The 19,911-nt window shown below is 41.5% G+C and overlaps 1 protein-coding gene across 1 annotated transcript in view; it reads right to left on the bottom strand.

The window, feature by feature from the left end:
• plxna4 (plexin A4) overlaps window positions 1–19,911 on the bottom strand; it is a 231,034-nt gene that overhangs the window by 73,532 nt on the left and 137,591 nt on the right. Inside the window, exon 5 of the mRNA XM_069164965.1 lies at window positions 8,552–8,652. Coding sequence (XP_069021066.1) covers window positions 8,552–8,652 — 101 coding nt within the window. The remainder of the gene's footprint in view (window positions 1–8,551; window positions 8,653–19,911) is intronic.

Raw genomic sequence — 19,911 nt, 5'->3', positions numbered from 1 at the left:
TCTAATCCCTGCTCTCTTTGGTTGTGAATTTATATAACCCCTCTTTCTCTCCGGTGCCACTGACTCCTCTTATCGCTTGGAATACATCAACATATATCTTCTCTTCCTCTGACTGTCACCACATCTCTCATTCATCGTCTCTGTTTCATGTCAGTCTCTGTGTGTGGTTCACGCTCTGCCGGACAAAAGCGAGACACCTTCCCCACTGTGAGTGTGTGTTTGTGTGTGCATGTCCATTTCCCAGTGTCTGTGTTTCCCTGCGTGCGGTGGAGTGACAATAGGTGACAGTGAGCAATGGTCCTGACTTAAAAGTGGACGTGCAGCTGTTGCGTGTGTCCTTGCGAATGTGTGTGTGTGTGTGTGTGTGTGTGTGTGTCTTCACACTATGATGGTGACAGTCGAGAGGGAACTGGGATGTGTAGCACTCCGTTCCATCTTGATACCTCTGTCACTTCTTGGCCTTGTTCCCGTCCCTCAACTTTCCTTAGCACCCACCAAGAGGTGGAGGGTGAGGGTAAGGGGTGAAAGCAGTCGCCCATGCACAGGGGATGGCCATCGTCCCCTGGGCACAGACACCAGAGCAATGGCATGAATGCAAGAATCTCAAGATCAAAGAAACAACTTTGAATAAATTCAAAGTTGAGAGTTGGTCAAGTCATTTTTTACACTATTTAATACCAAATCGAGCTCATCCACTTAGGAATACTGGGCAGAGCTGTGTATTGACATGGCTGCAACAAATTGTAAGTAGCTTAAGTTATGATGCAAGGGCTCTAAAATCATATAGGTCAGTCATAATGTGAAAAGCATTTTTTTTTAAATATAAAGTTAAAGATGTTCTAATCTGTAAAATGCATCTCAGAGGAGATTCAAAGTGCAGAGTTTCCAGAGTGGATACAGATGTGAAGCCTAAATTATGAAACTATAGAAAGGCTAAGATTTCCCATCTATATTCTATAATTGGGAGCCTGTCAGTGACAAGAAATGCTCAAATCCAGTCCAAATGTTAAGAGGATAATTGTTAACAGGTCATATTTTCAGTCATTCACTTGCCAGCAAAACATAAAACTGTAAGAACAGTAAGTTTAAATGAAGACTACAAAGCTCAACAGCATGCCGCACCACTATTGTGCATTCAAACAGGCAATGAAGACACATAATTTATGGAGTGTCAGCCTCCATACTTTATAGCTTGGCTTCTGATCTGATGCTTCCTAATTCTGCAAAAACTTTTTGAGTTAATGTGTCTTTCCTCACTAACAATATTTTTCAAAGCACTTATGGCTGTCTCCAGGGGTAAGCTATTGGTCGCCGCTACCAAACACAATGAGCCCTCGGTAGCATGGTAATTGTAGTGCTGCAGTTTAATTAGCATTAGTGCGGCATACCACAGTAATGAGCATGCTGAGGTAACGGATGGTTGTGAACACAGCGACAGGTAGTGGTGGTGCAGAATTAATGTACCAGACAGAAAAGAGGGGAGAGAAAAAGAAAAAAAACATTCAACGGATCTGCCAATTAGCTTTTCCCTCCGAAAAGGTTATTCGTTTGACAGCACCAAAGATGTCTTGGGAATACAAAGGATTGAGAAGACAAGGAGCTTGCAGCATTGACTTGCAAGATTTATCAGCCATTTTGTGTGTTTACTAATGACTTCCTGAACTTTTTGTATCTTCCTAATAAGCTTGTACATATGTTTGACGAATGATTACTAGGGCGTGATTGTGTGTCTCCAGCATACAACTTTATTCAGGCATTTTGATTTCTTGTTGTTGTTCAATCTAATAAAACATATTGGTGCTCCAAAGTTATCAAGCAGATTTAAACCTGTTATATTTCAAAGGGCACAGTGATCTTCAGACATTTACTATTGGTTGTATCGACAGACCTTATCTAATGAACTAGGAGAGGAGAAGGCATTTACCTGTGGCACAGTTGACTTTACTGTCCACATTCTACTTGAGGAACGAAGGATCAATACTTATGAGTGTTTGGAGGAACAGATGAAAGGAGTTAGAAGTTAGAAGTGATGCTGTTTATGGGCAGACAAGTCTCTGACACACACACACACACACACACACACACACACACACACACACGTGCACGCACGCAAAAATATGGATAAAATGCACCAAACTGGAACTGATGATGCATAGATTTAAAAACTGCAGACTGTGAGTGGACTAATGGAAGCACAGATAACACATGTACACACAAATGTAAAGTGTATGATAAGCCAGTTGGAGATGGAGAGTGATTTGAATGATAGTGAAGAGAGCAGAGAAAATGAAAAAGTGAGAAAGAGATTTCAGTGTTCAGGGACTATTACCACTATCACAGCCAAAAGCAGAGATTGAGATATGTCAAACCAATTATCAATGTGAAGATATTGCAACATTAGCACCACTTGCTCCAAATTGACAATGATAACACAGTTATGTGAGATATTCTCAACATCCATGCCAAATATGATGACATTCATTTTGACAATAGTACTTCTCCAAATATGGTTTCCAATCTGTCTGGCTGTCATGCACGACAGGCGTGTTGACAGCCTAGTTAATAACTTACAAAACTGACAGCTGACAGACCAGCGTTACAGGAGGTAACATATCCGCAACGTGGCTGTAATGTCTTTATGGCATATTGGCTCAGTGCAGAAGTGCCTGGGCCTTACTTGGAAAGCTGAAGTGTGGAAGGAAATCCATTATAAAGTAATATGCTATAACAGATGGAAAATTTACTCTAAACAAAAACCGTAAGATACCAAACCCCAGGTGTCTAAAGGAACATGCAAAGTCATGCAAAAGTGATTTAAAACATGTTTTTGGACTACAATATATATAAATACCATCTTGACCAGGGTTAGTCATTTACTACACAACAAATGTTATTTTGCAATACTGAAGGTTTCTTTAATGCATTTTCTGTTGGACAAAAATAATGGTAACTGCAACAATATACAATTGCCTAAGCATATGCCTCCCAAAGACCTCTTATATACTCCCTTCGAGGTAATCTTCTTGAGACCCCCTCTGATTGACAGAGTATGACATCTAATGTCAATGGTAAAAGAGTGAAAAGAAAGGGAAAGGATGAGAAGGCTGATAGGAGTGAAAACTTTCTTTTCACCTGCCAAGCTAGATAGGCATTAGCATAAGTTGTGCATCTCAGCAGAAGTGAGCAGAAGCAGGCCAAGACAGTTTACTTGACAGTTGAGGCTCCGGGTCTACACGAATAGTGTCAGGGCTCACTGCAGGGGAGGACATCTGATGCAAATTTTTCGAAGTGGGGCTCAAAAGAGATATCCAGTATACTGGAGGTTATGGGATGCGATACATAGTTGTAAGGACAAATAGGAGCAAATCTTTATGCCCTACACTCGTACATTCAAAGTCAAACTTGGGGTGATTATTGAAGAGATGTGCCTTTCTAACTGAATGGTCAGTGTTTGTCAAAGACAATATGACTGCTATCAGAGAAGCAGACACATGCGCACACGCACACGCACACACACGCACGCACACACACGCACACACACACACACACACACACACACACACACACACACACACACACACACACACACATGAACAGGTGCCCCATCCACTCCTGTTGATTTCCTCTCCTGTAATATTGATTGCCTTTCTCCTCTTCCCCCGGTGTTCTCTCTAACAGCTCCTCTCACCAATCTATAGAGTAAATAAAGGCAATGCTGATAGAGAAGGAGTGTGTGTGTGTGTGTGTGTGTGTGTGTGTGTGTGTGTGTGTGTGTGTGTGTGTGTGTGTGTGTGTGTGTGTGTGTGTGTGTGTGTGTGCGAGTGAGTGAGAGAGTGAGGGGGAGCTTGCAATTCTGTTTTTTCTCAGACCAGTGAGGTGATTTCAAGGTTGATTGCAACAACAAACTATCTGGAAGAACACTTTTGAAGAGGAACTGCTTGCTATCCTTCCACTCAACACCCCTCCTTTCAGCTCAAAGTAAGTGTGGGTGGGAGAGTGTGTAAGAGTGTGACTTCCTTTGGCCTATTTGCTATATGTTATTAAAGATGCATTGTTTGAGCCTTTGGTCTGTTGTCAGCGTAGTAGGCGGGGTGCCTGTCTTTATTCTTTGTAGAAATAGCTTTAACCTTGGCCAGGCCAGGGAAAAACATTTCACAAGATAGCACTGCATTGAGTATTAAAAAGACTATCCTCCTATAATTCACAATATATCTATCCATTGTCCCCTTTGTCTACAGCACTGCAGACGGTCCCTGTGGGCTTACAGCATCAAATTACTGGCTTTCACTTGTGGAGCTCATTCCTTGGTTTTCCCTTTGGCTTTCTATCATAATGGCAGGTTAATCAATTCAAGCTATGACTGAGTAGGGCTCCTAGCCAATCACAGAGCCAGAGGGAAGCCTATAAGAAGATTTTGTGCTTTTGGTTTATCAATCATTACTGAAGTATAAATACAGAAAACAAAAGGATAGTGGAGTTTTGGAGACTGTGTTGTTTTGCCGTTATTCAATGACCTCCACATTTTGAAGATCTTATGTCCGTCAAATAACAATCCAAACTTTAGTTTCCAACTTTCCAGCTGTTGTGTAGTTAGTAATTATTATTTCTGACTGAACTTCTCCTTTCTGGAGTTCATGGTTCAGCAGAGACACTCTGTATTATTATATTTGCCATCTACCTATTTACCCTTATATCCAGCTATCCAGCCATAAATATTTTTTTCAGGTGTCAATCTGTTTTTTCAAAGTAATGTCTTAGAAAATATAAATAACATTTTATTCTGCAAAGACACTCAAGCGGAGTGTGTGAGTGTGTGTGTGTGTGTGTGTGTGGGGGGGGGGGGGGGGGGGGCTCATATTGGATATGCTGCATTTGTTATTGCTGAGATGTCTGGAGAGAAGGGCTTTGGGTCAGGTGTGTGTGTGTGTGTGTGTGTGTGTCTCAGTTTGACTGCATGTGCGTGTCAGACAATCTCGACAAGGACAGATTTAATGCAGTTACTTCACAGTCATGCTTCCTCAAAAAACACTATTACTTTCTTCAGCTTTCTTCATCCTTCAGTACATTTCCCTTGTATAAAGGAATACTTGGCGCCTATTGTTCTTTAGGGTTTTGGAAGGTGTCCATAAAAGCTAAATTTCCATTCTAACCATTACTACCATCATTACGTTTTGGACACTTCTGTTGATTCCAGACAATGCAAATATTAAAAAATAATTGTTTGCTGGCAAAAGGGACATTTCAATATATGGTTTAAAAAGTACTATGATTGTTGAGTACTGTTGTTGAAAGTGTTATATTTTCACTAAGACTGGCCAAGTGTCTTGAAGGATATTTTTTTCATTTTGGGGGTCAGCTGGATTTCTTCTTTCAGGCTGTGAATCAGGCCTGTTAATAGCTTTGCACAACTACTGACCTCAAATGACTGTCATTAAATAAAGTGGGCACTGGGAAGGAGTCAAAGACACCCTCATTACCTATTTTATCAGACTGGGGGGTTGCTTGGGAACCATTAAAGCATAATTTTCAAGGGCCTGTCATCCCAGTGTGTGTTTTTACGTGTCCAGACAACTAATTATTTTCTAATTATCCTCAAGAGACCAGGCAGAACTGACCTCTAGTGAGATTTTTTCCATGATTATATGTAATAAACATGACTGTGTGTGCCGTATGTATGGATCTAAGTGTGCACACATATATTTGCATGTATGTGACCTTTGTAATCAGTGCATAGCAGTCAGTGAGTGCATGTACATGGACTTGGGATCCCTGGTTTTGACCATAATTTGGGAGATAGTGTTTCCAGTGAACACAGAGGAATCTGGTTATTTGCATCCACATATACATGATAAATACCAGTTCCCGGTTACTGATCACTCCACAGTATTTGTGCAGGTGACTGTAATGTTTACAACACAAAGTGGACATTTTGAAATCGTTTATCTGATTTGACTGTGGCAATTGAAAATGAGACCATTCTGGCTTACAGTGAGCTTAGTGCTATTGATTGCCACAATAGCATTGCAGATGGAGAAAATGTGATACTTCAAAAATCTGATCAAAACTGGGAAACTCAAGTAAACGCACCGAGTAAGTACACTGCCATCCCACTTATTTTTTGCATAAGCAAAGACTTTCCACAGCCTGTCCCACTGAAGTTTATCAATCCATTAATATTTACTGAATAAAGGGGAATCAAATCTGGAGTAAGAGAAAAACTCAGTAACAGTTTTGTATATTTTTCTCTAAACACAATGTCTGTTCTCGGTCCTGGAGACTACATTTGGTTAGACAGCTAAGAATGCAAACTCCAAAAGAAGTTGTCAAAAGTAAGGGGCAGTAAAATAAATCTCAGAAGCCAAAAATGAACTGGTTAACAGAACAAAGAATGGCAGTGAGCAGGTGAACAGAAGTGATTGTAGCGGGGCACAGAGTCCTGTGGTGGAGGTGGCACTCAGGGGGGGTTTCAGTTACACCCTGTTAAGAATTCACAAGCTGAAGGGTTGAAAGGGGTGATGAGGAGGGACTTTGAGAAAGGTAAACCTGTGATCGATCAATCCCACTGGGTTGTGCATTTTACGAGTGCTTGTGTGTCCCTGTGCTTGAAGGGTGAAACTGTGTTCAGCTGGCGGGATATGATGTGTGTGAGCACACGCACAACACCTCACAACCTCACATGCACACCTGTAATCTCTTTTTCTGCCCTTGTGATGGTCAAAAATCTCGACACCTGAGAACGAGTAAAGTGGGATTTGGGTTGTTTTCTCTCTCTCTGGGCTATTCTTGTTTTGTTGACTTGACACTAAGTCTCCAGCAATAAGGGATTGTGTATGCCTGCCCTTGTGTTTATGCGTGTTAAGACAGAGGTGAGCCGAGGTGAGCAAATTCTATCAGGCTAAGTGTGACAGGCCAATCTGTGGTCACCTATCTGCAATGACTGTGAGGATTTCAAGGCTGTTAATGGGTTTATACACACACACACACACAGAAACAAACACACACACACACACACACACACACACACACACACACCTTTTTAATTTGCAAGTGCAATGGCTTCTCATTCACTGTCGTACATTAAATTGATCCTTGTGCTTCAGATTTGGACAAATTACTGTTAAATGAAATTAGCTCCCAGAAAATATCATATAGTTGAGTAATGTTTGATTAGATTAAGTCCTTAGAGGACAAGTTTGATACGATAAATTGTGATAAACATGAAACTTCTGGACCAAATCATGTATGGGTGTGTTTAACTTTGCCTGTAACCTCTGATTTGTGACCCATAACCCATTAGAGTGTGTTTCTACCCTGGAGACCTCATATACGTCCATCCTCTATTTGTCCTTCCTTCACTCTACTGCACACAAACTCACTCTGTTTTCTCTCGAAACCTTTTCAGATCTGTCATTTGGCACCTCTTTCACACCTCCTCTCCCCTAAAACTTTGAATCCATTGAATTATCGGTACCTATTCTCAACGAGTCCGCTCCTCTAACTCGTCATCATCCTTTGTCATCATGGTATTCATCCGTTATTCTCTTCATCTGTCATCCTGTGTCCCTCCTCCTCCCTCCCAAGGGTTCCAGCATGTTCCTCTCACACGCACACCACTTTTCTGCCCTCACCATGTCCCCTCAGTGCCAGCAGGGATGAAGGTGCTAAATGTACTCAGTGTCTCTCTCTCTCTCACACAGACAGACACACACACACACACACACACACACACACACACACACACACACACACACACACACACACACTGTACCCCAGGGCCAGCACCAACACAAGAAACCAATTTTCAATTTACAGTGAAGTGAGGAATCTCCCTGCCCCGAGCAAGCCCTATCTCTCCCTCCAATCTTGAGGGACAAGGGTTTGACAGCAGCTGGGGTGTTTGTGAATTTGTGTGTATCTGTGTGCGCACGCTTGTGTATTTGAAGTAGAGAGCGACAGAGACAGACGATCTTCGTAGTAAAGCAAAAAGAAAAATGCAGGAAAGAGAGCAGGTTAGCAAAGAAAAGTGATTATATCGTAGTTAATAAAAGAATCTCCGAGACCTCATTCAACAATTTTCACAAAAAACAGAAGCTACCACTCTCATCATGTCAACTCCTGAAGGTTGGAGCGGTGCCCATCAGAACCTTGGCAGTGCCCATCATGTCTGTGCTCTCACCGGGCTCTGGTTTCAGAGCTGGTAAACAATGCCAGTGGTTAGGTTTGGTAATGGATCTAAAGGGGAGGCTGGCACAAGGCGGAGCCCCAGGAAAGCAATCTGAGACTTGGACTGGGTTAGCTAGAGGTGTCCCTGAATGCTTAAGGGCTGCAGGGGATGGAGGGCTGGGCATGGGACCAGGCGTCAGGTAGGTAAGGGAGGCTAACAACTCAAACAGAGCATCCATATGCTGGCTGAGCGAATAAATGAGAAAGAATTGAGAAAAAATATAGTATTTCTATGCATGAGGGCGAGAGGAATACAGATGTGTATGTGTGTTTGTGAGTGTTTATGGACATGTGTGTGTAGGTCTACAACAGTTCAAGTTGTACTCACATGTTATGCAGGACACACCAGCCACAGTGGGGATCTCCTGATCCAAGACATTCACTGCAGGTGGAGTACTGCCCACAGGCCTCCACTGGCACCCTTGACAGCTGCAGATAAATATACAACAAATGTTAAAACACAATGGAGAGACATTCAAAGTTCAAGCTTTTGAACTGATAAATGATGGTAAGATGAGCAAAAATATTAGAAGTGAAATACCAGCGGAATGTGTAAAGATAGGAGTAAAATGCAGGTACAGTATTGCAGAAATTTGAATGTGATGAAGATATAGGCATGGCTGCTTTAGTTGTGTGTTTTTTGAGAGATATAGCCAGAAAAAAATATGAATTTTTAATCATAAAAAGGGCCTCAAACTAAGTTGCTTTCAATTACTTGATTACCTCAGTTTAAACCATGTTCAACCATGGCACTTAACAGAAGATTCAAGACCTCAAATGAAAGTGTACACAGAGGACGAATCATTGGATAACCAATAGACAACCTCTATGAAACAGGTATATGCTTTGCTGCAAACAGGTGCTGTGCAGTCAAGGTATACGTAGGCAGAGAGGTGACAGTGTTAGTAGCACCTCTTACTCGAAACATAACATATCTTGTTGCTGCATGATTGTTTGCATCCTGCATGACTCAGATTAAACCCACATTATTACAATCAATGTTTACGGTAGCTGTAAATTGTCTTCAATAGATATTATCACATCATCATAGATGTAATGGAGGTTCCTAATTTTCCTACATTTATTAAGAAGAGTAATTAATGAACCGAGGCCTTCTGCTTGCTTTTTTTTTAAGCTAACAGACAACAACATAAACCCAACTGAATGTATGTAATGTCTGAGTTTGACAGTTTCTATCTTTCTCCAATCCAGCTGGCTTCATATAGGAAAGCTTGGCCACTTGGGACAGCAGTCCATCTATTATGATATATAGCCCTGCCAATTCAAACTGGCATTGACTGGCACTGATTGGCATGGGCCTTGAATGACCGAGCGGAAGGGGCAAAGCTGAGGTAGATCTCAGCTGTCCCCCTCCTCTTGTTGCTATGGCAACGGGATGGCAGCAATAATAGGTGTTGCTGGCACTTTTGATTAATGAGCCGTCATTGGTGGATGACCGCTGTCACTCACGCTGCTCTCTCATGACAGCCAGGAAAGAGAGACGACATCATCACTATGGGATTGATATTGGGTTATGATGAAGGTAAAAGGCTATGAAGGCGTGTTTGTGTGTGTGTGTGTGTGTGTGTGTGTGTGTGTGTGTGTGTGTGTGTGTGTGTGTGTGTGTGTGTGTGTGTGTGTGTGTGAGCGCGAGTGTGCATACTCAATGGAATTTCATGTTTCAAAAAAATAACTTCAGTTTTTAGATGAAGAGGCTTTCTCGGCCTCCGTACCTGGAGATTCCCAGATATGTTGAATAAATGTTTCCTTATGAAACTTGAAAAAGAGTTACCTTCGCTGTAAATCAGGATTTTAGAATCCAATTTAACAGAAAGACACCAGAAGGTTACTGTATCTGTGTAAGAGTAATGACACGTGTTAAACCGCCACTGGCTATAATTCTACTTAGTACAAAATCAGATGAAGGCTCTTTGAGGACAAGGACCAACAAGCTGATTATCACACATCTATTAATCTGCTGTGATCACAGTTACTTCTCCCGGAATTGGACAAAAGCAAATCCTGCAGCAAAATAAATAAGATATGAAGTCTCCTCATGGGTTATTTCACACAAAGTAACTAACATTCACTGATCAGCCATGACATTAAAACGACTGACTGATTATAAAGTTCAGTTGTTATTCAATCTAATTGGGTGAGATGTTGATTTATATTAGTCATAATTTTGGAGACTATAATTTGTGTTGCTGTTTAACGGCATTGGGCTGTAGGTGACAGGTGTGTTTAATATATTTTGTTCCTCCTGTTTAAATGAATTGGATTAACAAAATAGTAGGAACTCCTCTCGGTATAACCCAATAAAGTTCAAGAGCAGCAAAAATTACAGTCTCCCAAATGAATAACATAAATCAGCATCTCTCTCAATCAGATTGAACAACAACTGAACTTTCTAATCCTTATGAAGGGAGGCTTTATTGCTGTTGTATTAAACTTAATGCTACACCTGTTATGGCTGATCGGTGCATGTCTATGTAGACAGTACAGGGGAAGGTCAAATATTTTTGTCCTAAAAGGCAATAGAGAACAATACAAACAGAACTTTAGGTGGTAGGTCAGGACATGGATTTAGTGCCCTGTTCAAAGACACGATGGCAGTCATGAAGGGCACTGATGTAATTTAGGTATCAAATCAACAAGTCACCTCTCAACTTCAGTGCACCACCCAACAATAGGTTCTGAACATCAAATTATTTTGCATACTGGTCTGTCTATATAGCTTTGGATAAAAGTCATGTAATTATAGACGTCTTCGCTGCACATTTTACTGACTAAATTCCATATTTGAGGGTATAAAAGGACTATAATTAAACCATGCAATGTAGGCCATGACTGAATGCAACAAGAGATCAGAAATGCCTATGCTTAGTGGTATCTCTGAAGCACAGCCTGGCACTGATGGCGGTGCTCTCTGTTGGACGCGCAGAGTATCACACGGCACATCTGTGCCTGACAGCTTCGCTCTCTAATAAAAACACAGCAAGTCAAGTCAGTTTTGCACACACTTGCGGTGGAAGTCGTATTTCAACACGTTTGCGCGCACAGATGTGCACACTGTCAGTGAAGTCAGACGCTGACACACCGGCATGATGGAGATACTCCAAAAAGACACTACAACATTGTTCTCTCTCGCACTCGCTACGTTTATGTATCTTCTGTGTATCTCTTTAAATGCTATAAAAAGCATACTACATGTGCACACAGACACAGATTCACACAAGGATGAATGAATTCAGAGGGGGCGTATCGCCCCGTCAAAGTCAAGAGGAATCCTGCATGCTATTACAGATTAGAGACAATGCAGGTGCATCTCTCTGTCTGTGTGTGTGTGTCTGTGTGTGTGTGTCTGTGTGTGTGCGTGTGCGTGTGCTCTGGGGAAAAAAATAGCGAGTATGTTTTGCCCTCCGTACTGTGTAAAGGCATATTTGCATTAGGTAGATAGAGGGAATGAGTTTGAGATGGAATCGGGGAGATAGTGGAGCAACGGTGTGAGCACAAGATCAAACCCAACACCAATCCTCATTGCACCATGCATCTCACAAGATAGATGCCCTCCCTTCCTGTCACTCTCCAACAGGTCTGCTCCTCCCCCTGCGATCCACCAACACCTCACCCCACTGCCAGCTAAATAACCTCTTGGTCACTGAAGAGAAAGGCCATTGTGATAGCCTGTGGAAGGATTTCAGCTGCCAAAGCCTTATCATGAGTGCATAAGACCACAATTTCCCTACGTCTGTGCATGTGTGCGTCATCTGCGCGGCTGTGTCACCGCATCGAGTGGTTTGTCACCTCGTGATCTGCCATAAAAGCCAAGCGCCCAGACATAACTGTAGGAAACGATGCCACCATATCTGGACGCTTTATAATTTAACACATCATCAGTGGCAGATATGGCGATACACACACAACAAACAAGTGCACAAACATACACAAAAACACAGGGTATTAGACTTAGGCTGTAGGATGGAAGAGACATCCTGATGCCTATCGAAGACTCGGATGCCTGCATCTGGGGAGATGGTTTTGTCAACAGATAAAACACACACACACACACACACACACACACACACACACACACACACACACACACACACACACACACACACACACACACACACACACACACAAACAAAGAGAAAAACACACACCACATTCAGAGGCCAGCAGAAACGATGGGTGCCAATGTGAGTCCTCTGTTCCAGAGCACACATCCTGATATCATTCATTCCCCCTCTGTTTCTATCTGTCTGTCACTCAGAAGCTCTGAGGTGTGTAAGATCATACATTCATCATCTCTCCAGAGCCCCTGTTCTCTATCTATCTAGCTGGCGCGCACGCACGCACACACGCACGCACACACACACACACACACACACACACACACACACACACACACACACACACACACACACACACACACACACACACACACACTTTAGCAGGCAACACGTTTGTCCCCTCTTTTATCAAAAAATGGAGGGATTTGGTGGCTAAACGACCCAATGCACCCCTTGTCCCTCTCATCTCGATATCACATTCATTTCATGCTATCTTCTTCGTGGGCTTTGGCAGCGAGGCAACCATTATGGCTCACTGTCTCTTCACTATGACTGCGCTATCATATCAGCAGGGATAAATACAAAGGATGGATGCATGGCATTTATAATTCCCCCTGTTTCAGGTGAGAAAATGACAGCCATTACACCCTGCACTCTTCCTCCTTTCACAATAGGGAGAGATGGAAGTGGCTGAATATAATCACGCTTTTAAATAAAGGCTGAGATCACAGGGGTACTTGATACCTTAATGTGTGGTGAGAAAGACGAAGACGCCCTTGATAATTTGCTGTGGTGACACAATGGCATCTAATCATGTATACAGTATATATACAGTAAGTAGGAAATGGGCGTCAAGGGAGGGACGAATCTTTGCTTTAGAGTATTTAAAGTTTTCACTTTAAGATTTTAAATGCACCACTGAAGCAATGATAAAAAAAAATGACTTTGTTTTTCCTTCCTCTTTTCTTTTCTCCCCCCTTCTCCTTACATAACGCCAGCGGCATTTAAGTCAACCTGCAGTGGGAAAGTGATCATTTATTAAATCTGTAGAGACCTTTATTATCAACTAATTTTTCTGCCTCATCTTTATTCCTCTCTCTATGCTACTCTTTTCCTGCCCCCCTCCACTTGTAATTAAACATGGATTCCACCTGCAGCCAAACTTCACCACTCCAAATGAACAGAGAGAGGGAAATTAAAGTGATAGTCCAATCCTGCTTCACAGCCTGTAGGGCACACTGAACTTCTCTTATCTTTTCTCTTCTTCCTTCAGGCTAGCTTCCTCTTTTTCTCCTTCCCTGGTGTGAGTTTGCTCTCATTGCTATTGGCCGGGAAGCAGCAATTAATGGGAAATAATCTCGTTAAATGTAAGCAATGTTGTGTTATTTAGTCATTTTTAACAAATACACACTGTAAATTCATGATCATGTGACAAATATATATTGTTGCTAACAACAGCAGCCTTCTTCAATTAAATATCCTCAAGTTGTGCTGATGGCTGCAAACAAGTCAGCCACAATAATTTAGCCTGTTGAGAGAAATCATTATTCATACACTACACAATGGAAATGAATAATAATTTCCGACCTGCTGTAATCACAACAGCATGTCTTGCAAATGGAAACAGTTCTGAAACCCTCAACAAATCCCAACCCATATTTCCACCAGCATGCCAACCTGTGTAGTGTTTTTACAATGCCTGAAACTCAAGCCCTCATGGTACTCCTGGATAATATCGAGTATATACATAATCGTCCTCACCAAGACAATCTCAGTGTTTATTTATTACAAGTGGTCAAGCAGCAATCTGTTTCTTATCAACTTCATCAATCATTAAATCCTGGTCTTGTTATTCTCCTCTCTATTGAACACAGAATGTCACTTCATCCTGTCATTTATTCCTTCGTTCATTTACTGGTGCCGCTCTCCCTGTTCCTTGCACTGCATCCCACCTCGCTCCTCTCCAGCTGGATGAAGGAGAGATTGACGTGGGAGTCAAATGAAGCGAGGGACGCAATCGACGACCCGCTGCCTCGTCACAGCTGACGCACCACTCAATCCGTCAACCCCCGACTAACGGTATTAGATCATAAACTCAGTTAACAGAGCGGGCCGGTGGCTGCAAGTGCAATATTGTTTTCATTTGACGTTTCAGAGGTTAAATGACAAAGCCATCCATTCCACTGTCAGGATAGTCAGCGCATGACAAATGACCTGGATACAATCAATCATTTTCACTTATCTTTCCATTCCAAAGAGGGTATAAGCCCCACATACACAAAAAGGGGGAAGGAATGCAGCTAAACAAGCTTGGAGCAGTTTATTAATAATAGTTTACAGATTAGAATTTCTTGCATGAGGTACACTCTGCTATATTTTTACCATCTGTCATCGTTGATATGTCTATGAGTTGACAAATAAGCAACCCAAAGCTGAAGCATGCCAAGCTTAGCGACAATAAATTCTTATAGCAGAACTTGCCCTAACATCTGCTAATGTTGTCCCATTACACTGTCAATCCTCCACGCTGAGGACGTGATGGTAAAGGTCTCTCATTGGCACATATGAACAGTATATTCCGTACACACACAGAGAGTCTAATTCTGCGCAGGTTGCATCATCCTGCCCTGGGGCATAGCTCGGGTAAAAATAAAGTCTGTATCATACAGATGGAGTGCACAGCCTGGACTGTTTCCAGTAGCCAAGATTCTGTCAGAAGATATTGAATGTTGACTCACATGAATGACAATTTTTTTATAAAATGTCTGCTTGTTATATAGAATCATGGGCTTGCAGAAAATGCATTGAGAAATATACTGAGAGATAGCAAGAGTGAATAAGAGAGAGAAAGAGAGAGAAGACAAAAGCGAAACTTCAAAAGGGATTTTGAGTGAGTCAAAAGTTCACTCCAACCTTGTCTCCCTACTTTGTTGACATTTTTTAGAAGCGTGTCAGGCAGCAATGGCTGCAACATATCAGCTCTGTTCCTTTCCTTGTTAGCCCGCGACGAGCCTGCAGCTAAACTGGGACACAACATAATATGCACATCTAAACACCTTCATAACTCACAGCCGCACACTGGAGGGGTGAGAAAGCCACACTCTAAGGGATGTGCTAAAAAGTTTCCCGCTGAAAGAAATTAAAGGATGCTGGTATTAAACATCTTTGATGAGATGCGTAGACGCGATACTTCCACAAATTGGCTTGTCGGATTTCCCTCGAGGCGTTCAAAACAGAAAAAGAGCATTTGACTTTGAACGATCTCACCCCACTATAGTACACATTTTCAATAATTCACACTTACAGATCTGCATTTGCTACACTGAATATAAATAATGCAACACAACTAGTGTGGCAGTTAAAGCACTCCAGCAACAGTTTACATGGTGAATGTAAAAGCTCAGTATATGTCGCGAAAACATTACCTGAGCATAAAGGCCATGCAAGAACATGCCAGATAAAATCTAGCCACTAATTCAGTGAACATTTGCTGGCAGGTTGAGTTCATGTGTTGCTGTAGGGTAATGGTATGGCTATGGGAATACTAAAGGATGGATTGAATGACTAAGACACAACAAACAACAGATTGAGCAGCTCCCAAATGCCCTCAAACGCATGTCAAGTCTAAGCACAGCCAGCTGCTGAGTAATGCGCCCTGCAATCAAAATCAGTCAAATGACTTTCTCATGATTGGGTCCAAACAGAAGTTGCTTTTATTCCATTTGACATACAAAACGCTACTTGGGCAGTTGCGTAAAACTGGATTCAAACATGTACAATATTTCATTTTCCATTTCAGAGCAAAGGAGGTCACAAAACCCTTAACGGGACACATTGACAATTAATGCAACTCGATACCTCAGAGTCAACTCAAATACTTTGAGTTGAATTGAAGACTCTTTTGTCATCTTTATTTGAAAACTGATAAATAACAACTGAAATAAGTATGGCTTATTTTTGTCGAACTTAAAGTTGGCTTCATGTTGTCTAGTTTGGAATGAAGATCATTATTTGTTAAACGTGGAGCACGGAGGAACCTTGTGCATTAAAACATTTCCATAAGTTATTCATATCAGCGTCAGTAACTATTCATCACTTCGAGGTGGTGATGAATATATTTATATCACCAACAAAAAAATTTTGGAAGGCGATTTGTTCTTTTGCTACTTTGTACTAATGGTGAAACGACCCCGGACATCCGCCAACACCACCCTCACTCATTCAACCCAGGTGTTCTCATTGTGGTTGACAGATGAACCATTGTTAACAGGATAGCAACACAGTAGTGGACGACCGTACCGACTCATTTTAACAGTGGGACTGACCTGCCCTTGTCACTCAAACAACAACCCTAACATCCATAATAGCCATCACCAGAACATCTATTTAACCCACTAATAGGATGACTTGTGACTTTTGTGTGTGTGTGTGTGTGTGTGTGTGTGTGTGTGTGTGTGTGTGTGTGTGTGTGTGTGTGTGTGTGTGTGTGTGTGTGTGTGTGTGAGTAAAAGGGAGATAGAGAGAGAGAACTATCCAATTAGAAGACAGCCAATCACTGGATTAATGAGAGGGCAGGGATGACAGGTTGCTCTGCTAGTGACGAATAGGGGAGAACAAAAATGGGGGATGGCGTAATGGCGTATGGTAAGAATGACAATGGGTAGTCAGAGAAGGTTGGAAATGAAATAACGATGGAGAGAAAGGAGATGAAGAAAGAGAGGCGAGAAAACACAAAAGGCTGAATCCTCAGTCTCTTTACAAATCCTCTTAGGAAAGAATAGGGGCACAAACTTATAACCCAGGAAGAAAAACAAACCTGACAAAGACGACACAGACACAGGATGGAGGAAGAAAAGGAAGAGGTAACAAGCATGGTAGAAATCCTTTTTTTTTTTTTTTTTACAATCCACATTACTGCATGAGAATGTGTTTTTGTGTTATTGTTGGCCCGCTTCCTTCTCTAATGAGTCTATAATTTGACACAGACAAGCAGGGTATAGTGTGACGCAGGGTGATACCCCATCCCTGAAGCTGGATTTATACTTCTCCACCAAGGTGTTCCAGTGGTCCTGCCACATTAATAATTGATTGTAGTTAATTGTCGTAGCACCTGGGCAACACGAGAGGAATTTTTTGTACGTTATCAGTGTGACATCCTTATAGAGCCTAAGTAATCATATTTACATTCTTCTACTTTGCGATGCAGAGTGAAGATACTCAAGTTTGCACAGGAAATGGCTTTGTCAGATAGATCAGAAAATATACATTTGTTCAGGGATAAGAAAACAACACGGAGCTGGGCAATTATTACATAGCACAAGTAATCATGTTTGCTTTCTTTAATTCATTTCGTGATAGAGAGCGATGATTGCAGTGAGCACAAGGATTGCATTTTCTTAGCGTTAATGAACAAGAGAAGTTTACAGAGACTTTTCTCAACTTTGTCTGTGCTATCAACAGTGGGGATCAGAAATTATAACAATGGTAAACCATATGGCCTACATCGTCTGTATTCAATTTCATCCAGTTCATCTTTACTTCTAGTACTTTAAAGCCTCTGCCTGCAACCTTTGTATGTAGTATGAAAACATACAAATCCCCCTACACGCTCGAAAACAAAAGATCACATAGAAACGCACAATGCAGCGCAATATGCATTATTTGTACTGACTACAAAATGCACCTCTCTCTTTTTTTTTTTTTTTTTTTTTAATTTCTTTTCTCTGTCCCTGAAGACAACCCTCTCTCCTCCAACATCAGTGACCCCTCACTGTGCAGCACCAGACCCACACCAGCCAGGATCTAGAGGTGCTCCTCCGTGCCTGGCGTCACCAATCTGAAGGGGAGCATTTCAAGGCTGAGAACAGCATGGGAGGAGTAGTATCGACCAACTCTGTTGTCAGCCTCCTGTTGCAGTCACCCTTGCTTCTCTCGTTCTATCATGTGCTACCGCATCTCTCCCTCTTTCCAAATATCACACTCTCTCTCTGTGTGTCTGGGCCCCAGGCCCCCAGAAACAGCAGGTGGCCTTTTGGTATCGACTGCTCGGGCTGCTCGGGCTGCTTTAATCTGCGTTTGTCATTGCTACTGCTGGTAACTGGGAATGTGCATGTGTGTGCTAAATGTTATTCTACACCATCGCAATGATCCAGCAAGCCTTGCTGTATTCAATACTCCTGCATGCTAGGATGAACATACCCTTTGAACTCGGCAATCACTGTGGGGTTAACAAAATGCAGACCCAAGTAATTCCACATGACATTTATCTCTGAACACTGATCAGGCGATAATTTTCAAAATTTAGTAAAGTGGCAGTGGATCAGTTTCAGGTCTAAAAACAAATGAAAGTATTGTATGTTGGGCAAGTTTTATATCGGCAGTGTATTCGTTAATTAAAAGTGCATTAACTAATAAACTCTTTTAGCCATAACTGAATGTTAGGAGTTGGTAGAATGTGGAAAATAGATCATGTTATTGTATTTCTATAACATTATGGGACCCTCTTTGACTTTTAGTAAAACTGGTCTTGACTTGAGGCGGATGCGTGACAGGGAACAATTCAGCTTACAGTTCACAGGGGAATCTTCAAGAACCAACATGCTGAAAAAAAAAGCTTCACAACAAACCTGTAATGCCAAAATATTGTTGCTACATGTTCTCTACATTTGAGATGAGGTAATTTGCACTCATCTCCTTCAGTGATTGCTGACACTTGGAAACAGATGGAAAAATTAGACGGGAAAAGCAGTGTTTTTAAGCAATCCGAATCAATATAAAGGAGTGCAAATAACTGAAAAACTCCTGACTATGAAACACATTAAGGTATTGTTATGAAATAAAGATATTAGTCCAAAGATAATAGCATTTATTAGTGATCAAAAATGGGTAATAACTTAAATTTTCCAACAGGCCCGGCAGGAATGTTTTGCTCAAATATCAAAACATTAAAGGGTATTAGTGAATCAGTGAAATAAAGCCGCACTGATTTTTATTCACTCACTCTCATCTTCTATAAACCCTTCAGCACTGAACAAGACTGTGTTTTTGTGCACTGGGTTTATGTATTATGTATTTTTGTGTGTTCCGTGTATGTATGCGGTGTGTTCATTAACTGCCTTCTATATTTGTGTGTATGGTAATTCCCAAATGTTCCTCCTAAACAGTTAGTGGAGGTCAACCCTGTTACTGGGCTAATAGACTAATTACTACGAAAGCCTCACACATATACACACACACACGCACGACCACTATTTGACAAAAAAAACAAAAACTCACTTGGTTGTTTTTTTTCAATATAAGCTAATTGGCATGCAAATTAAAAAATGCTAAATTTGTAACAGGATGTTGGGCAACAACAGTGAGACACAAAGGAATCTAACATAATGGGAAGAAATGGAAATTAAGTATTCCTAATAATTCATTTGTTATTCTATATTATTTTATAATCCCAATTACATGCACTGCAAACCAGAGGAGAGAAAACAACAAACAAATTCACACATTGCTGGGAAAAAGATTTGTACAGAATAGTAGTAATTGGATGCCATGACAAATAGCATCCTAAATGTCCTTATTCTGCTCACTTGTCTCCCCTCCCTTCGTTTCCTACTCT

Source organism: Embiotoca jacksoni, unplaced genomic scaffold (genome assembly GCF_022577435.1).
Source record: "Embiotoca jacksoni isolate LCO1_2020_lvr unplaced genomic scaffold, fEmbJac1.0.p SCAF_32, whole genome shotgun sequence".
NCBI classification, from domain to species: domain Eukaryota; kingdom Metazoa; phylum Chordata; class Actinopteri; family Embiotocidae; genus Embiotoca; species Embiotoca jacksoni.
The sequence above is the reverse complement of the archived record's forward strand: the minus strand, read 5'-3'. Positions and strand labels throughout refer to the sequence as shown.